The 18,133-nt window shown below is 43.6% G+C and overlaps 8 protein-coding genes across 8 annotated transcripts; 5 read left to right on the top strand and 3 right to left on the bottom strand.

Moving 5' to 3' along the window:
* Positions 1–1,743: 1,743 nt before the first annotated feature.
* On the top strand, positions 1,744–1,926 carry CCR75_003103 (uncharacterized protein; the record flags this gene model as incomplete). The annotated part of the gene is made up of 1 exon (XM_067961200.1): positions 1,744–1,926. One exon carries the CDS (start codon positions 1,744–1,746, stop codon positions 1,924–1,926), a length of 183 nt encoding a protein of 60 aa, XP_067822424.1.
* A 56-nt stretch (positions 1,927–1,982) lies between these two features.
* Positions 1,983–2,908, top strand: CCR75_003102 (uncharacterized protein; the record flags this gene model as incomplete). Its single annotated transcript, XM_067961199.1, is given in 6 exon segments — positions 1,983–2,089; positions 2,103–2,157; positions 2,227–2,354; positions 2,411–2,514; positions 2,544–2,628; positions 2,674–2,908. The coding sequence occupies 6 exon segments, from the start codon at positions 1,983–1,985 to the stop codon at positions 2,906–2,908; spliced, it is 714 nt and encodes a 237-aa protein (XP_067822425.1).
* A 1,344-nt stretch (positions 2,909–4,252) lies between these two features.
* Positions 4,253–7,385, top strand: CCR75_003101 (uncharacterized protein; the record flags this gene model as incomplete). The annotated part of the gene is made up of 8 exons (XM_067961198.1): positions 4,253–4,321; positions 4,388–4,488; positions 4,561–4,649; positions 4,722–4,883; positions 4,948–5,815; positions 5,889–6,986; positions 7,057–7,170; positions 7,236–7,385. The coding sequence occupies exons 1-8, from the start codon at positions 4,264–4,266 to the stop codon at positions 7,383–7,385; spliced, it is 2,640 nt and encodes an 879-aa protein (XP_067822426.1). The 5' UTR covers positions 4,253–4,263.
* CCR75_003100 (uncharacterized protein) lies at positions 7,055–9,098 on the bottom strand. Its single transcript, XM_067961197.1, has 8 exons — positions 8,916–9,098; positions 8,770–8,844; positions 8,454–8,699; positions 8,276–8,387; positions 8,137–8,205; positions 7,813–8,079; positions 7,244–7,742; positions 7,055–7,176 (listed from the first exon to the last, which is right to left on the bottom strand). The coding sequence occupies exons 1-7, from the start codon at positions 9,039–9,041 to the stop codon at positions 7,591–7,593; spliced, it is 1,047 nt and encodes a 348-aa protein (XP_067822427.1). The 5' UTR covers positions 9,042–9,098; the 3' UTR covers positions 7,055–7,176; positions 7,244–7,590.
* A 22-nt stretch (positions 9,099–9,120) lies between these two features.
* CCR75_003099 (uncharacterized protein) lies at positions 9,121–10,795 on the top strand (the record flags this gene model as incomplete). The annotated part of the gene is given in 8 exon segments (XM_067961196.1): positions 9,121–9,233; positions 9,300–9,358; positions 9,417–9,854; positions 9,916–9,995; positions 10,060–10,108; positions 10,173–10,330; positions 10,389–10,527; positions 10,541–10,795. The coding sequence occupies 8 exon segments, from the start codon at positions 9,134–9,136 to the stop codon at positions 10,793–10,795; spliced, it is 1,278 nt and encodes a 425-aa protein (XP_067822519.1). The 5' UTR covers positions 9,121–9,133.
* CCR75_003098 (uncharacterized protein) lies at positions 10,451–11,969 on the bottom strand. Its single transcript, XM_067961195.1, has 5 exons — positions 11,821–11,969; positions 11,636–11,757; positions 11,383–11,557; positions 11,063–11,304; positions 10,451–10,995 (listed from the first exon to the last, which is right to left on the bottom strand). The coding sequence occupies exons 1-5, from the start codon at positions 11,905–11,907 to the stop codon at positions 10,980–10,982; spliced, it is 642 nt and encodes a 213-aa protein (XP_067822520.1). The 5' UTR covers positions 11,908–11,969; the 3' UTR covers positions 10,451–10,979.
* Positions 11,970–13,178: 1,209 nt separating this feature from the next.
* CCR75_003097 (uncharacterized protein) lies at positions 13,179–14,630 on the top strand (the record flags this gene model as incomplete). Its single annotated transcript, XM_067961194.1, has 1 exon — positions 13,179–14,630. One exon carries the CDS (start codon positions 13,179–13,181, stop codon positions 14,628–14,630), a length of 1,452 nt encoding a protein of 483 aa, XP_067823066.1.
* A 54-nt stretch (positions 14,631–14,684) lies between these two features.
* On the bottom strand, positions 14,685–16,034 carry CCR75_003096 (uncharacterized protein; the record flags this gene model as incomplete). Its single annotated transcript, XM_067961193.1, has 1 exon — positions 14,685–16,034. The coding sequence occupies one exon, from the start codon at positions 16,032–16,034 to the stop codon at positions 14,685–14,687; it is 1,350 nt and encodes a 449-aa protein (XP_067823067.1).
* Positions 16,035–18,133: the final 2,099 nt, after the last annotated feature.

Genomic DNA, 18,133 nt, shown 5'->3' with positions numbered 1-18,133 from the left:
CACATTTGTGACCAACCCTTGTGTATGTGATGCACATGGGTGCATTCACATTAGGAGAGATGACGCCCAGCGTCATCCGTTACGCGAGGTATCTAGAAAGATACGCTCGCAATACATATTAAGTGTTATCTATAGAGATAACATTTTAATTGGTAATAATAGGGATTTATATTTAATACGATTCAATATAAATCAGTCTGAAAACTACTTCCTACTTGGTAAGTGCGCACGAGGAGCCGGATTACCGCTCCCGTGACGACACTTAACCAGAGTACTTGGAACGGGGTGTATCGTTACATGAAAGTAACACTTAAAGGTTGTTGATGAGTATATTATCTAAAAGGTAGATAATATTTGGAGGATATTACTTTGTATAGTAATGTTCAGAATTCTTATTCATAAATAGGTATAGACCATTATATCTATTTATTCCGCAGACTAATCAGCTGTAGAGATAAACAAAAGAGAGAGACAGATAAGATAAGATAAGATAAGAATTCAGTTGCATGTTTAGTTTTAGTTATAATTAAGTTAGAGTTAACAGATAGAAAGAAGAGATACTTAATTATATTAATACAGTTTTCATTTTACCCTCTTAAAGCTAGTTGCCTTAAAGAGAAGTCTTCCTCTGCACGTACTAGTGTACGTGAAATAACGTAAGGCACCACTCGCAACTGAAGCAGTGCGAAGTGGACTTGTACTGAAGCAGTACAAGTCGTAGTGCCCCTTTACAGTACTTAGTGTGTTGGGTGAGGTCGTTTACGCGCCCACCACAACTACCTCACTGCACGCAAGAGAAGCAAGTTAAACCGCTTCCTCGCTGTGCTGGGGTGTGTGTCTAAGTAGAGTGTGGCCGCATTACGACGTGCCCGCCTACATGAATAGTTGCGATGCTTCTAAGGAATATTAGCAGCAAAATGATGCATTAGCTCATCAAAGACAGACGAAGGCTTTTGTCTTAATAAGTAGTGCTGTCGCTGTTTCAACCTCTGAAGTCAAACCAAATTCGTCGAGGGCTCAAACACTGAAACAAACCTCGTCAATTGATAAGAATCATTTTATCGACGCTTTCGATAATAATTCGACTTTCCTGGAAGAAAGTGATTACAATACGACAGCGGTGTCGAGTGGGTCGAAGCATTATACTTGCTCTATCTTAAAATCAGACAATATCACACTACATAAAAGACGCGGATAGAACGGAATCACTAGAAAAAACGAAAGATTATCGAAACTTATTGCCCCAGCTACAAAATTAAAGACAAGTGGCTACCACTCTGAAGTGTAAAGCACTTGATTCGTTGAGACGAGCGAAAATGTTAGAAGATGTCATTAAAATGAAGCAATAAGGTAATAAAAATCCTGCACAAGATTCTGCGACGACCGAAAATTCCATGAAATCGAGCAGTTTCTGGTAAGTTATGGTAATCAAGCGATGTCTCTGGCGAAGCAAAACGTATCAAAAAACGGAGAGAAGGCTTCAATGTGGTTGGCAAAATTAAGCTTTTTCGTATGCTACCTGATCATTACAAAATGCATCTATCTCAGCTTTATTAACTGATATTATCAGCGAAAGCATTATAAAATCGAACTGAAAAAGCTTCGACTATTTCGACAAAACCCACAGAATTGCCTCCACATTACGAAATTGTCAAAACTTCTTTTCATATTGAGAATAAGCTTTCAAATATCGCTGAGGATCAGATCAAGGTTTCCGTGAAAAGCCTAAATGGACTATCTACAATGGCAGGAAAATCTGTGTTTGTCAAGTTTTGCCTGAATATTTCGTCTGCAGCACCGCACGAAGGACAAATACCTGATATTAAGATCAACACGAATACTCCATTTTCTGCAAAAATCTTTCCGAGTCAAGCAACTTTTCCTTCTAAAAATTATCGCGATCTCCCGGACAATTCGTCTGCTTAAATTTAAAAAAGCTATCTGAAATTTGGAAGCCCGAGACTGTATTTCGCAACCCTGAAATGATCGGCCGAGCTTGCAAGAAATTGGTAAGATTGCTTTTGCGACGCATGCTAGAAATTTTTCTATTTACCATTGTTATGACCACTAAAGAAACCTCTGCTGGCAAGTTTTTCGATTAGAACTCACCTCCCTCTCCTTGAATCAAACAGGAGACACTGCGGAGGAGACATCGAGGTATGGCTATTATAAGACCTCAGCATGCGTTCTAGTGTACATGATATAATAATGGTCCTGAAATGCTAGATCGCTATCGAAATATGTCGCCCACTGATAGGAAAGGAATTGCTCGTGGTGGCTTTCGAGGAATTAGTTATCAGTCACTATCCCGAGCCAGTGGCCTCTTTGTCAGAGCTTAATTCCAGGCATACGATGTCATTTAAGTCAAGACCTGCAGAAGGAATTGACAAAAATAAGACTGCAACAATAGTCAAATGACTTTAGACGACCAGCCAACTTTGATAGTAAATGATCAGGGTGACCCACATAATCTTGATCTGATCTTGAGCTACGATGTTGTCAATGAAGAGGTTAGTACTTTTAAAGAAATTGTTGTAATAGAGCTCAAACACATTTGATATTAAAAACTGAATTGCTTGAGAATATAAATTCGAAGCTACTGTCATTAATCGGGTCCATCGCAATTGAGTAAGCAACCGATGTGATTCTTTGGAATTAAAAAGCAGGTGCTAGAAATCGAGATGCAAACAGGCAAATTGACAGTGTTGCGTCTAAGAGAACGCTTGCTGAAGACCGTGTTTTAATGTCACGTCTTGTCTCGTTAAATCGTCGGTTGGGCGCGGCGCGAGCTCTTCATCGTGTAAAAATTATGGAGATGGAAATTGTCGGGGGCAACGGCAAAACTTGCTGCTTACATCACGATAGAGATGACCTCTATTATTCAAGCTATGAGTTAAACTATTCGTGATTGATCCATATGCAGTCCATCTACTGAAAATATGTATCCTATCGGGTACTTTAAAAAGGAGACCATAAGCCAAGACGAGATGCTCCGACGTGCGATTTGAGCCAGCTACTGATGGAATGCGTCGCAAATAGCAGCTATAGAGCCTTTCAGCGGAAAAGTTTCTTACACAACTCAAGCAATCACTGTAAAGCAAAGTGACGACAAGAATGTTTCGACAGCTACAGCCTTTTTTCGATGTAAGCGTGACGGCAACATTGCCCGCACCTGACATAAGTGCTCTTGCTTGTATTGTAAGTGCTGGCACTAAAAGCAACGAATATATTAAGAGGCAATTAGTAGAAATCTTAATAGAGTCTACTTATTGATTTGCGACAAAGGTGCTGGGTTTACGCATTGGCCGAGCTAGCGTCAGTCGTTAGAAAACTCCTTTTGAATAGCAAGGTGACGCGCTTGTCTAAGCGGCGATTTCGATTATGCGCAATGACTTGTTCTTAATCGTTTGCCGTTGAATTCGAATTCGAGCTCATCATCCTTTTTCTGCTAAAAAAATCAGATATATTTTGCCTTGGCTTGAGCTGAAACCGTTTACTACTCTTCGTTTACCACTGCTAACTTCTTAGCCACATAACTTGCTACAAAAGTCTCGTCTTCATGGCCATCTTCATCGAGTCAATTATTATAATTTTGCATAGGCTTTTAGTTGGGTATCTTGAGAGCTTTTGGCTCCGCCACTTAAGACAGCAAATAGCTTTCGGTATGTCGATCGTTGCTCTACTCCTCGTCGCTTTGTAGCCCTCGACTGTCGACACTTCTCTTCCAGCAGTGAAAAAAAATGTTTTAAGAAACTTTTGCTTAGACAAAATTGTGACAAAGTTTGCTTTATGGCGTCTACCTGACGATCGTCACGATCATTCTCTCATTCGCTCTGTGCTCAGTCTTGAAAACTAATCTCGATTATTGCCAGCTTGGCGTACATATGCTTACTGGTGATCTCCTGCTGATCCTTCATAAGTGCCGTAATCGTTTATCGCAGCATTAGATATCTATCCTCATACTGATTGATGCTTTGCGGTAGGGTCTCGGCGGACGTCGTGATATTCACTTAAAACGAAAAATTAAAAAGTTTGCAAATTTAAGCTGATAATCTGTGTTCCACTGCAAAGTGGAGTTTACTTATTTATTCATCACCTAGAGTGGTGCACACTTCGAGTGGGCGGACTAAACATTTTCAAGCGACAAGCTAAACTTGTAGCGCCGTAAGTGCGTGCACGTCACGTCGTACGTCGGAAACAAATGTCGAAGTCCACAAACGTAATGTATCTCCTCTTCTGTTTTATTGCTTAGTCGGCCGAGCTATGGTCAACGAGCGGATCAGCTCAGTGGAGCTAGTGCAGCGAAAGGAGGAGTATTATGGTGAGCGGTAGAAATTGCTTGCATCAATTGTGTAAGAGTTACATTCCTTACATTTTGAATGAGCAGAATTGCTGGCCACCAGTGATAGATCACTCCAAGATGTGCTGAACCAGAGGGGCGGGCTGGTACTTGCGCGCGTCGGGCGCTACCAGCCTTGGCCAGCGAGGGTACTATTTATGTTCGAGCTTGTCGATATCGGTGGCTGACAATTATTTATGCTGCTTCCTTCCAATTTATAGTTCAGCGAGCCCGGAGAGTTTGCTAAGATGGCGAAGTATCGTGCTAAAAAGGGTCAGGCCTGTGTGTACTTCTTTGGCAGTAGAAATTAGTACGTTTCTTTTTCACATCGACGGCGCGCGAAGGTTGTTGAATGTGTAAGGATTCTTCGTGATTTTGTTAGTGGATGGGTGTCGAAGGCGTCTATCCAGCCTTTTCCTGAAGACCTGACGATGCTTACAGCGTCAAACAAGTACAATCAACAACACATCCAAGAAGCTCTGGACGAAGCGAAGCTTGTTATGGATGTGACAGACGAAACAGGCAAACGATTTTTTGATCGCATGTGAGTTTGACGAACACTGCTTATCGATATGCATTTATTAATTATACACTTTGTTTTTATGAAGTATGGAGCGCAAGGAAGAGGCAGTCGATTTGCCTTGTGAGCGCTGCAATCGAGTGGATGACCACTATTCGCTTCTTATATTATGTGATGGCAAAAATTGTAAACGAGAGTATCACATGAACTGCTTGAGCCCTCCATTAGTGTCCGTGCCGCCTGGAGAATGGTTTTGTCCTGACTGCGAGAAAGAGCGCGGAAAAGAGGGTGAAAAAGAATTTATACGGCGTACAAAGGCAGAATCTGCGGACAAGGAGGATCTCATTGCGATAGCGTTAAATGGAAGCGATGGTACATTGCCATCAGCAAAGACCTCATCCTCAAAGAAGTCAAAGAAGTACAAATACAAGCAGAATTCTCGGCTTTCTCCGGATAGGTCAACAGGTCTATCTAAGAAGCCGCGAGCTCATCGCTCTTCATCTAGAGAAGTTTCGCCCCCGCCGAAAAAAGAAGGAACGCTACAGAAAAAGCTGGATGGAAGAAAGAAAAATTCATCTCAACTTCCGATAACGAGCAGCAGAGCCCAAATCATTTCTGATCCGGACGGCAGCTTAGGTGATGACGAACTACGATCGGAGGAAAAGTGTTTTATCTGTGGTTTTGGGGGAGAATTGATTGTATGCGAATTTACCGGCTGCACGAAGGTTTATCACCAATTATGTTTAGGTGCTTATCCATTCCCAAAGGATGAAGATGCGATTTGGTTTTGCCCTCGCCACACTTGTGCACTAACAGGAGAAAAGGAATCATTTGAGGACGGCGAAAGGTCATTAGGCAGACCAAAGCATGCATTTGCACGAAAAATAAATGTGAAAAAATGGTTGTGGAAGTGCAACCAATGCCCGATTGCGATTTCTGATGAAGCTTTGCCGCAGGTAAATGTATTCAAATATCTTGAGCGTAAACGGCTGATGCTTACGCTGTCTTTCAAAATATTAGCTTCCACAGGGACAAATTGTCTCTAAAAGAGCTCGGATATTTGTATGCCAGCATTGCTATATTCATGCACCCCCAAAAGTTCAGCTATCGAAACGACTAGAAAAGATATGGTCTACATTGGCTACGAATAGGCAGGGAATGCCTTTCTGTGGTCCTTTATTGTGTGGAGTCGAGCCCATCGACAAGGATTTGAAAGAATCTCAGGTGCAGGTGCATTTGTATAAGGTGCTTGCGCGCATCCGTCGACTGGAATATGAAGAATCTGCAGTATTTTCACGAGATATTGATGAAATAGTTGCTGTGGCTCTTGATGTTATTGCGGATAGATCAGCTCCTTTGATAGGTGCAGCGAAAACGCTTACAATTATCCGTAACGAGCAGTTTGCGATTCATGGGGCAAAACTCATTTTTTTGGATAGCAAGATTCGACGTGGAGAGACCGAGAAATCAGATGGATTGGATGATGAAAGCAGTTTAGTCGCTAGGCGATGGCCTCTTCGATGGCGGCAAGAGTGCAGTCCATTTGAAGACAAGTACTATGCTCAACTGGAAGCAAAATCATTGGATGAGTGGACTGCGTTTGTTACAGCAGCCCCTTTGTCTGCAAATGGGGACGAGTACGATAATCAAAACATAGCTGGAGCATTTATTAGTGGCGAATTAAGTGAGACTGAAGATGTCCAGCGGCATTCGGAGTCTGCTGAGGGCAGATATCCGTCGTATGCTTCCGCAAATGATCTCTCCGGCTCTTCAGCTGCAAAGGGGACGAGGCCGGGCTTAAGCTTGTCTGAAGGAACGGATGTCATGATTGCTCTTGAAGAGCTGTCTAGGCCAGGATTAGGCAACAGAAAACGAAAATTTGGCGGCGTGCAAGCAAACCGATTGGACAATATGGATGCTCGAGAGTTTTTTCTTTCTCCATCAACTAGCGAGATGCAGCACATGTTTGACCAGCAGTCCACTGCTCTTCGTAGCGCATTAGAAGCGCACTCCACGTTGCAACGGTCGTGGCTTATCAGCCAGCAAAATATGCTGGGTTTGGGTGAAAGTGACGGATTTTCTGTGGGTGAAGGTCGTCTTGCCGCTGAGCTTCGACTAGCAAACAAGGTTGAGCTTATGAAAATCTTACATGAATTATAATTTAGAGCCAACCAGATACTTATTTTATGATGCCCAGAATTTAAGACAACGACTGCGAAACAAGGACAAACTAGTCGACCAATTGACTTCGGACCACATGGCGCTTCGGGCCGAAGTTATAAATCTTCATAGAGAGCTCTCGAAAATCAAGGTAAGCTTCGAGTTCAAGCCCGTAATGAAGTCAATTTGGCTTTAAAATGTATGCTTGCGGTATAGACGCATGCCCGTGAATTGGAAGATCGTTTTGCAGTTGCTCAAGTAGCCAATGGAGACCGCGTCGGAGACCTGGAAAATAATGATGCTATTTCAAATGGAGATGCTGCCAATGCGCCGAATCGAAGCTTAAATGAACTGCATTTCTTTTAGTTGATATCACTTATGGTGAGTTGTTTGGGCGATTGAAGGTTCCGCATCGATGAGGAACGCATTCGCGAGGTCTTTAACTATAGAAATGGCGTGGAGTTTCATATAAGTGGTCAAGCATGCGACATTGTAATAGTAGCGCGATTTATGTTGCATTCGTACGAAAATTGCTCTAGTGGCGAAAAGTAAATTAAATATTTCGCGAACCTTACAATGTTTCTGTGTACGTAAACTTAAGCTTTTGCTCTTTTACGGATGCCGTCATATTCCACATATCTGACGAATATATTGCTGGTTCTGTCAACGGCAATAGAAGAATGGAGAAGACATAAATACCAAAAAAGTACGCTCCGAGCAATACTTCAACGGCGTACCAAAATACCAATTATTAGTTAATATATAGGTTGGTTGCTGCATAAGCAAAACGTACCCAATCGATATGAGTGCAGAGAGCTCTTTGGGTTGAAAAAGGATAAGTCAGGAAAACCCATGACGTTGCAGAATATATGCACGAGGAAAATTGACGCAAAGTGCCCTACATCGCATAAGTTGGGAATGTTACTGCTTGATTCGATACAAGACTTCTCGAGGCGTAAAAAAGGAAAGCAATAACGCGCATGGAAAAATATCCAACCTGTTCTTAAGAAAATGAATGTAGCATATGCTCCAAACAATGATGTGTACATGAGCTGGAAGCCTATAAAACACTCACGAATGAAGAAAAGTCTATTCTACTATAAGCAGCATGACTTACCAACAATTAATGCTGCGTCTTTCAGCGTTTTTCCGTGGCGAATATACTCCATCATATGGTGCAAGTGGGCTGGATGCAGAGAAAAAGCGTTAATTGTTTCCTAGAATTGATAAATTAGAGAATGCTTAGCGTTTCAAACCTGCTCCAAATATTAACGGACCACCTAAAACAATCTGCTTAACGGTAAAATCCGCGCATACGAGCAACGGGACCATGCAGCTTCGAAACACAAACTCCTCTGTCAGCGGGCCCTGCCACCAGTGCAATGTCAGGCAATTCCACAAACGCTTATCAATTAATCCATTTTATCCATATACCATTACGTAAGTCCGTAGCGACGGCAATCTCTCGTGTGTGATGGAATAATATAAAGCCGAGTTTTTGATAGCAAACCAGAACCCGTTTGAGTGAAATTGTCTGGATACATGGAGCAGCCGCAACGCATTGGCAAGCAGCGATCCCAAGAACAGAGCAGATGTCATCAAAAGCGGCATGAAAATTGCCTGTACCAGGCCTTCGCGTCGGATACCGAGCCACTGCGCAAACGATATACTGGCATCATCCTGTGGCGTAACATCATATTAGCTATTCCTGTGCCTCCTGCTTTGAAATAAGCACGAATTACCAGCGTACGTGGTCATAAAAGACTGCCAGCACAAATGGACAGATTGCACAGAAGATACAAATAAGCAAGAAGCGTGCCAGTATCTGAAGAAGTGGACACAGCGGGTCAGAGGTTGAAAAAGATCCTCGAGGAAAATAAAGCTTTCAGGACATACGTGGGTAGGGTGATCGCGCGGAAGCCGCCGGATAGCATGAGGTAGCGTATACAACACACCGACATAAGCTGCAGCCACGACAGAGCACGCAACGACTGCTGTCGTGGCAGTCACACTAAATCGCATCTTTCTTACAACTTAATTTCGGCGAGTTGTGACAATTCTGTGTACACATAAAGTGACGCATTCTTTAACCGTTTCCACCCATTTCGGACCAAATGGCAGACTTTCACATGACGGAACCCGAGGAGACGGAGATAGAATTAATCTTTGCTGACGAAACTACACAAGAATTTGACATTGGTGAAGCTCCTCAAGGTTAGAATCTAGCGGCAATGCTTGCGCTCGAAGATTCAGACTGAAACTGTTGTTGCATTTGAGCAGATGACGATGATGATATTATGGAGGATAAGGATGACGAGATCCGCGATGACGCTGACATGGTTGGCTTATCAATGGCTTAATATTTAAGTAATTTTGTTGATATATATCTGTCCACAGGTTTACCACAAGCACTCGGGCCCCGTTTACTCAATTAAGGTGAATCCTCTCGACCCGCGCATGGTCATTACCGGCGGCGGCGATGACGCTGGTGTCATATGGAACCTTGAGAATGGAAATATACTATACAAGTTACTGGGTCATCAGGATTCAATCGTAAGCGTCGATTTTAATCATGACGGCAAGTACGCAGCCACTGGAGGCTATGACGGAGTGGTTAAAGTTTGGGATGTCGCCACGGGTAACCAATTGACAAACCTAGTGGGGCCCACTCAGGAGATTGAGTGGATATGCTGGCACAAAAAAGGAGACGTGGTGCTTGCTGGGTCGGGTGATGGCACCGTTTGGATGTGGCTCGCAACGACTGGAGAGTGCATGCACGTGTTTGCTGGACACGAGGATGGTGTTACGTGTGGAACATTCACAGGGTCCGGAAAGGTGTGCGAATTATTGTCTTTGATCTGCAGAGTGGTATTGTAATGAACCAATTTATTTGTAGATGATTGTGACTGGAAGTACGGATTGCACTGTGCGCGTGTGGAATCCAAAAACTGGCGAGTGCAACCATGTATTTCGAGGGTGCGTCATCTCGCGGTATAATTTGAAATGAAATATCTTTAAATTCAAGGTCTTGAGCATCTAGGCACGGATTTCATGCAGAACCGGTGACATTTGTAGTCTGCCACTCAAGCGTAAGAAGAAAGTATAGTGCCAATATTCTAATAACTGTCTGGCTGAGAGGTTGCTGTATTTTAGCAACCATTGTCGCTCTCGGGCTCGCAGGATGGTACTGCTTGCCTGACTCAAGTACAGACTAAGCGTATTCTTGCTACGCTCTCGCATGTAACTGCTGCTCCGGGTGTCCCAGTTACTATCAGCGACACCACAGCTTCAACAGGCAACTCAGTCGAGTGGTAAGTTTTTATTTTTAATCGCTGACATGATAGTCGCTCTAAGTATGTTCGATGTCAGCGGTGGATTTTGCAACACAATGAATTGGGCGGCTACGGGTTGTCTTGGTGGATACGTGCGTATTTGGGACTTAGGGACATATCAGGCAATTGATAACTTGCACTTAAGTTTTGTTTTCTTTTCTTTCTTAACTTGTACTGTTTGTGATACAGTGTCGTCATACCTGCCGTCACCCCGCTGGTGTGATTAAGCTATTATGGCATCCCACGCTACCTACCGTGTATGCATGCACGGTGGAAGGTTTAATTTATGTGTGGGATGCCCGGACTGGTAAACTGCTTAAGTCGCTGGCTGGCCACTCGGATATGGTGCTCGACATGACTTTCATTCCTGACGTGAATGATAATTCTGTCGTCAAACTTCTTACAGCTAGCGATGACGAATCTGTGCGGCTCTACCAGGTTTAAAAATAGTCATGAGCTACATTCAATGAAAAATAATTAGTTGCGATTCCACGTTCGCGACCCAATGCTTTGTATTGACAAGTTGAAAAAAGTTATTTAAATTTGGAGCAGGTCCAAAGACAAAATTCTTATATGTGAAGTATTTTAATTGTAGATATGCAGAGATCTACACCACAATAATGAGACGCTACGCCTCATATAACCTGCAATTATGGTACAAAAGCACATGAGCATAAAAAACTTGATAAAACAATTTTTAAAAAAACATACACTTCATTTTGAAAACTGGATCCACTGGCAGCAGCATCTGCATGCGACTGATACTTAAGGATCTCATTCTTGCCAAAGTCAACAAGAGCTTGACGGAATCCTCGCCCAATAGCCTTCTGACGATCCTCAGCATTGGCTGTTGCGCTCCATATAGCGATCCGGTCTTGAGGTTTGCGCACACTAACTACCGCACCGCAGACGTCATCCTCGTCCTGTAGCGTCTCGCCAATAAGCGAAAGCATCTAGTTAAGGTCATAACCAAATCACCACGATTAATGAATTACAACAACTTTAAGCTTGACATACGTATTAGAACGTACCACGTAGAGCCAGCACTCATCCAGACGCGCTTTTCGAGAGCGAGGATTGGTAAAAATCCATTTGCCACCTTTAGCATTTATTGGGTCTTCCCACATCGGTCGGATGCCCTCCTTAAACAAGTGATAATTACTACCGATTGAGAGTTTTGTGGGCACCAGGATGTTGTTGTATAGGCTGCATTATTTGCAGTAAAGGATTTCCACTTTCACATTGAACATTGTCTGTAGCAATCACACCATTTGTTCCACTTACCACCAAAAATCCTCGACCGTATTAAACGTATAAACGTTCTTCAGGTTTTCTTCCCAGGAATCAGTCGAATGGCGTTTTTTGGGGTTGTCGTACCACAAGACCCATCGATTTTGCAGCGGATGCTGTCCACATTGCAGCACACGATAAAATTCAAATAAGCTTCACCATCAATTATTGGTAATTACCTTCGTGGCCTCGTTGCTCAATCCAGCGAATATATTCTCCTCCGCAACCTTTTTCTCTACTTCCACGGGTATCCTCTGCTCACTCATACTGATGATATTGCCTTTATTAGCACTATGTACGCTGCACGGTTGCTTGTGTTTTGGTTGGCTCAAAGAGATGAAATTACAATTCGCAGTGAGATATCGTGTATATTACACTCAATTTTTGATAGGCTTGTGTCACTTAAAATGCAAAGTAAATGTGCCTTTTCCACGTAGTAGTGTGCTAAGTACGTATTACGTCGAAGCCGGACTCTTCTTGACGAATGCCATGGGTAAAATAAGCACGAAGATGCGAAAGAAAGACGTCGTCACGTGAAGCAGCCGCCTAGCAACGGAAAGTGGATAGAATCACGCAGCGTCGGGATCAAATCCTTAAAGGGGTTGCCACAACTAATTCAGGAAAATGCTGCCGTCCACTATTCCTGCAGTTTCCAAGCATGGAATTCGCCGTAGATTTACAACCTGTATCTATAGCTGCACACGCTATTACGGGTATAGGTTCTGTTCATCGGAATAGGATTTGGGCGGATAGAAATCGAACCGTCAGCTGCCGTCTGTATTGTATGGTGATAAAAATGATAAAAAAAAGCACCAGGCCTAAGTGCAGCCTTCCCAAACGTGCACATAAGTAGAAGACCAGTGTCCTTATGTTATTGCTTCGGAAAGGCACTACGCTTGTCAACACATAGCATTCCTGCGACGGGCTTGATCGTCAAATTGGCTGAAGCCAAGATTTTGTTCATGCGAAATGTCACGATTTTTTATGAAGCAACTGCCAGTGCAATGAGGTCTTTTTGCGACGCACCCAGCCGAATTTTGAGCATTTATGCAAATGTCAACGTATAGTTCTCGTGCTTGGAAGAAATAATTTTCATGTTTGTCAAGCTAGTTCCACTAGTCCAGCAAGTCTTATTGGGTGAGAGCTTGTAGCTGGTGCTCATGCTTGGGAAAGGGCAAACCCGTAGACGTGCCGAGTCAAAGCTGCGGGAGTGAGTACGTATTCTTAAAGCTACAACTTGCAGATTAATTCTTCTATTTTGCCAATGAGCTTTAGCAAAAAACATACAGAAAATAGCGTTGATCCATTACAATCGCCCACGTGCCCAGAATAAGCGTTTACTTTGCTATTTTGCGACTGCGACTCATTCGGTAACATTTCAGGCTTAAGCACATGACCCGAAGCTCGGAATCGTGATAATTAAAATTTAGGGGTTTGATTGCTATAGACTCTGCTAAGTCATTCGTTTGCACTTGCAGCGAATAAAAGACTTTTGTCGATTTAGTCGACCTTTTAAAGCTAAGACATACTGCACACAATGCCGTCAACTGCTATAGCGCTTGGCGTGGCGCAGGCAGTGTTGCAGTGGTTTGATACAAGCTTTCAGTGCCAAAAAAAAATTCCGCTTGCAGAGTGGACGGTTTTGGCTGGTATCGTCGTAAGCTCGCCTCCCACTACTACATGTTCAGGTGACACATTTCGAGTGCTGGCAGCGGCTACGGGCAACAAGTGCCTCGGTCGATGCGATTTAAACGCTGAAGGTCTTGTAGTTAATGACTGCCACGCTGAGGTACTGGCAAGGCGTGCGTTTCTTCGATATCTATACGTAGAAGCGCTCATTTGGCAACAAAATGGACAAAGGTCAAGCGAACACTCGTTTTTCGCGCTGCACCCAATCTCTCGCCGACTGGTCCTTAAACCTCATTACTCGCTGCATCTCTTCATCAGCGAAGCGCCTTGTGGAGACGCCGCTATTTATGAGCTACGTGAAAGTGTTGTCAATGAAATGGTGCAGCAACGAGAAGCTAGAGAAATTGGACAGCTAGACCAAAGGTATCGGAATAAGTTCCGTCTGACGGGCGCAAAAGCACAAAAAAATCGATTAAAAGAAGCTCAATTTCAGGCAGATATAGATACACTGTTAGATAGCAAATCTGCTCAAGCGGTTGGCAGAGCACGAATAAAGTCTGGAAGATCTGATTTACCGTTGGAAAAACAGACGCTGTCCATGAGCTGCTCGGACAAAGTGGCAAAGTGGAACGCACTAGGGCTACAGGGCTCTCTGCTGCTTCAATGGTTTGAGCCTGTTTTCTTAACCTCGGTCGTTATTATAGAAGATGATCGAGCAATGTCAATCGAAAGACAGAATATGGCTCTTTACAGAGCTGTGTGTTCAAGGTTAATCGAACGCAGCGCACTTGTAGAAGGCACGCAGCTTATATGCGAGACGTCGGTTGTATCTGTCAATCCCCAGTTCAGCCGTCGAAGGAATTTTTATTTTGATCGACCTTCGTCATGTTTAGCTGTTAATTGGACCACTCAAGAACCCCACTGGACTCAAGCAGGAGAGATTCGATTGCCAACAGACGCATTAAAAGTAGCATGCCGTGCAATGGATGCAGCCAGGTTCCTACACATTTTTTTTAACGACTTCGATCTCGAATTCCTCATGGCGGCCAGTGGATTCAAACAGGGTGCGAAGAAAACGTCCAAGATGGATATAATTGCCATGGAAAAAGTTGCCTCACGACTAGCAAAAAGAAATTTGCTACGCGCGTTTTATCATGTTCAGTGCCAAAATTTTAATTTAAACAGCACATTTTGTCTCAAGTATCTTCGCCTTAAGCAAATGAAGAAAGCATCGGTAAGTCCCGCTAAACTTTCAACGTCGACAGCTTTCACCAGCGACATCGCGCGGAGAAAGCAATTCTTTGGCGCATTTAATGATTGGGTTGGAGTTCCTGCTACATTTAAGCAATTTACATTGTAGCTTCGGATGCCGTCGTGTGCATCTCTATCCAGGGTTGCTAACAGGCCGCGTAAGTCATCCTTGAAATTCATTGTTTATTTGACACTTTTTGCGATCCTGTGCAATGCGCTCTTCGTATATAATAGAGCTGATCTTTCTCGTAGAGCTCACAATGTCATATGCCATAGCGAACATAACCACACATTCATTAATGCGAAAAATCCCCCGAAAGTCCACAAAACCACCGACTCCAAGAGGGAGTTGCAACTGCGTACCTTCATGTAGAAAATTTGACTGTTTCTTGTTGCCAAATACCTCGAAGAACAACAATAACAAGCTTGATATCGGCTGTTGTCGACAGCGTCGCTGCTTTGGGTCGTTACGTTGGAAGATATAGGCCACCATTATGTACAGCCGATAACTACCGAGGCCACCGGTGAATGGCTTATTAAGGTCAAATTGGTGCAAAAATTCCTTTAAGAAAATAGTGATTGTAGTGAACGGTTTGCCGTACGCACGTTGTAGCCTTTGAATTAAAATTGTCGAGCTTCCGTTATCACTGGCCTCGAAAGATCCGCTGTTAATACCAATATCGATCGATAACTTCGTTTTTGTGTCAAACACCATCAGAATAGGAACCTTTGCCTTGTGCAAGCACTTTACATGAAAGAAGGGTCTTTTCAATTTTAGCAAGAGCTGCAAAGCTCGCAGAGTGCGGATTTTGCGCCTACGAAGTGTGGGGTTCCAATGCGAAGCTGTTGTGCGCTGAACACGACGCGAAATATTCATATTGTCCTGCGAGGCGATTACGCCCAAAGGAAGTGCCAAATTTAATGAGAATGAACACTTGTCTTCACTTTTCTGCACTGTGTCATGCACACTTGCGCTTCCACTTTCAGGGCATCGGCCGCGCTGCTCGTCTGAGCAATACTCTCTATCTACCATTACCTCAGACGGCATCGGTCGTGACGAAGACATCGAAATTCCCACAGTTACATCCAAGTCACTTCGAAATGTGTCCACCCCTGTACTAAACGACCCGAAAAGCTGCACCGTAGCGCTTTGGAATGCCGAAGTGACTAATTCACGCACGTCTTCGAACGCCTTGGTGCGAAGTAGCTTCTCCTGCTGCGACAGCGCCACTTTTGCTGCGAGTGCAGTCAGCTCCGTGTCCATCGCCATCGTACATATAGTCTCTTTGCTGGTACCTCCATCTAAGGTACCATGATAACATTTGTAGCATCGTACATTACAATTGTTTGTTGGGCACACGGACTGTGCGAGCTCATCCCGAGTATGCTTTATTCGACGTGGTCGAGTACTGCGGACAATCTGCAGCTGACTGCGATGCGTGTTGTAGTGTGCTGGTTCAGTATCCAACACATGAATCGATGCAACCTTAGCTGAACGCCTCCGGTGACGCATAGCCAACTGCTACGTTCAAGTCCAATGATGGATCGGACTAAAATAGATGAAAATAAGTTGGTGCGTCCGTTTCCATGTGAAAAAGCGAGGGTAAGTTTAGGAATTCCCTATATAATTAGGTAGAATAAATAGCTATAGTCAATAAATTAAATGTGCTGTGTGACCGAACCCGCTAAAAACGATTATCAGTCTTTAAGAGTATGAAGTTTTACACTGCTGCCATAAGCTCGGCTTATTTGACGCTTTATGAACCAAGTGGTTAAAAACATTCACGGAAAAGAGTTTAACAATGCGTATGCTATAAATATCATTTACATAGAGCCTCGAATTCATTTTATTTATTATGCAGCACTCGGCAACGGCGCCACGATGACCTTCGATGAATCCTCACCTTAACACATTTGACCGGCATGTCATTATAGGAAACGTCAATCAGCCTATAGGTTACCTTAATCTCACCTGCATATTCCTACCGGCTCCGATGTTGAAATGCACCTTCTATGATGTTGTCGCGTCATCATCATAGAAGGTGCATTTCTACGGAGACTTTAAAAGTACCTACCAAAATTCCCCATCAAAGAGGTCGGCTGAAACGCTGGGCGTTAATGGCGTTAATGCCCAGTGTAACGGGGCGTATCGTTACAAGAAATTAACACTTAAAGGTTGTTAATTAATATATTATCTAAAAGGTATATAATATTTGGAGAATAATACTACATGGTAATATTGTACAGGCGGCTTATACATTGGTAGATATAGACATTATATCTACTTTCTCCGCGGTCCAGTCAACGCTGGACGCGCGCAAAGAGAAAGACAGATAAGACTTTTAGTACATATTTTGTATTAGCTTATAATCAAGTTAGTATTAAGTAGATATACAAGAAGAACTTAATTATATTAATACAGTTTTTAATTAACCCTCTTTAAAGCAAGTGTTTTAAAGAGAAGACTTCCTCTACACGTACTGGTGGTGACTGAGGCATCACTCGCACTAAGGCAGTGCGAAGTGGACTTGTACTGAAGCAGTACAAGTCGGCAGTGCCCCGTTACATCTGGTAGCACTTTGTAGTCCGTCCAAGGACCACAGTTCCATCATCTAACATGGACATGTTAGATGATAATGGAAATACGCATCACGTTTCGCGTCGTAGCTACTCCTTCCTAAGTGACAAAGAAGGAGTGCGGTCGAACGAATGATTTCGACCGTAGGGAACGATGCCATCTTGACCATGCTGTCCGGTTAGGACAGAGATGCCCTCCATTCAGCCATCGCCAAGTTCGTACAACATGAACTTGACGAGGCGAAGGAGAAGGTAGCGTTGCTTAATCAGCAAGGCTCTCAACAGGCAGAACTGTTGAGGTTACAGCAGGTACAGACCCCTGACACGCGCATCGTCCCGAAACCTTAAAGATTGACATCTCTAGGTATGGGAGAGTCGAAGAAGACATCTTCTTAAGATGGTTTGTCGAGTTGGACGATGCCATAAGGGCTCGTCACATCGTCGACGAGCAAATGCAAGTCGCATTTGCTTAGTCAAATTTGGCAGGTCGTGCCAAAACTTGGGCACTAGACTTTGAGTTGCGCGACCCATATGTCTTTGTGTTGCTAGAGGTTTTTAAAGCCCGGCTTAAACAGACGTTTGAACCGCCTAGGGCTGAGTTCAGAGCTCGATCAGAGCTTCTGAAACTCAAGCAAGGCAAGCGTGATGTTTAAGCTTATGCCCAGCACAAACGACTCTTAGTGAGTTGTATCACGAACAATCCAGTTCATGAACACACGTTGACCAGCAATCTCAAGAGAATTTGCAAATCTCCTGACTAAAGTTGCCCCAGACACACAATCATTATGTGTCTCTGCACCTGGTGATGAGGTATCCCTCATCACCTTGAAGTTGAAAGTGACAAATGATTTGTCACTCAGGGCCCTAGTGGACTGCGGAGCGTCGAATAACTTTATTCGTCGCCAGTCACTAGAGGGTAGTAGGCTCAAATATATTGAGCGCGACATCCCTCCAACGAGGATGACGGTGCGTCTAGCGACAGGCGCATCGATAACAGTGATGAAACGCGTAGTGAAATTTCACTACACGTTAAGA

The sequence above is a fragment of the Bremia lactucae genome (genome assembly GCF_004359215.1).
Source record: "Bremia lactucae strain SF5 chromosome Unknown BlacSF5_NotPlaced_17_SHOA01000003.1_2250557bp, whole genome shotgun sequence".
NCBI classification, from domain to species: Eukaryota; Oomycota; class Peronosporomycetes; order Peronosporales; family Peronosporaceae; genus Bremia; species Bremia lactucae.
This window is presented reverse-complemented; position numbering and strand designations above follow the sequence as displayed.

What these genes read in the sequence shown, in the direction of transcription:
- CCR75_003100 (XM_067961197.1), bottom strand. Translation starts at nt 9,041, where the DNA reads ATGCGATTTAGTGTGACTGCCACGACAGCAGTCGTTGCGTGCTCTGTC. An exon ending in TGGCAGTCTTTTATGACCAC is followed by an intron (nt 8,700 to 8,769) that starts GTACGCTGGTAA and finishes GTTACGCCACAG; the next exon opens with GATGATGCCAGTATATCGTT. An exon ending in CGCTACGGACTTACGTAATG is followed by an intron (nt 8,388 to 8,453) that starts GTATATGGATAA and finishes CACTGGTGGCAG; the next exon opens with GGCCCGCTGACAGAGGAGTT.
- CCR75_003098 (XM_067961195.1), bottom strand. Translation starts at nt 11,907, where the DNA reads ATGAGTGAGCAGAGGATACCCGTGGAAGTAGAGAAAAAGGTTGCGGAG. An exon ending in TGAGCAACGAGGCCACGAAG is followed by an intron (nt 11,758 to 11,820) that starts GTAATTACCAAT and finishes CAATGTGGACAG; the next exon opens with CATCCGCTGCAAAATCGATG. An exon ending in ATGAGTGCTGGCTCTACGTG is followed by an intron (nt 11,305 to 11,382) that starts GTACGTTCTAAT and finishes GACCTTAACTAG; the next exon opens with ATGCTTTCGCTTATTGGCGA.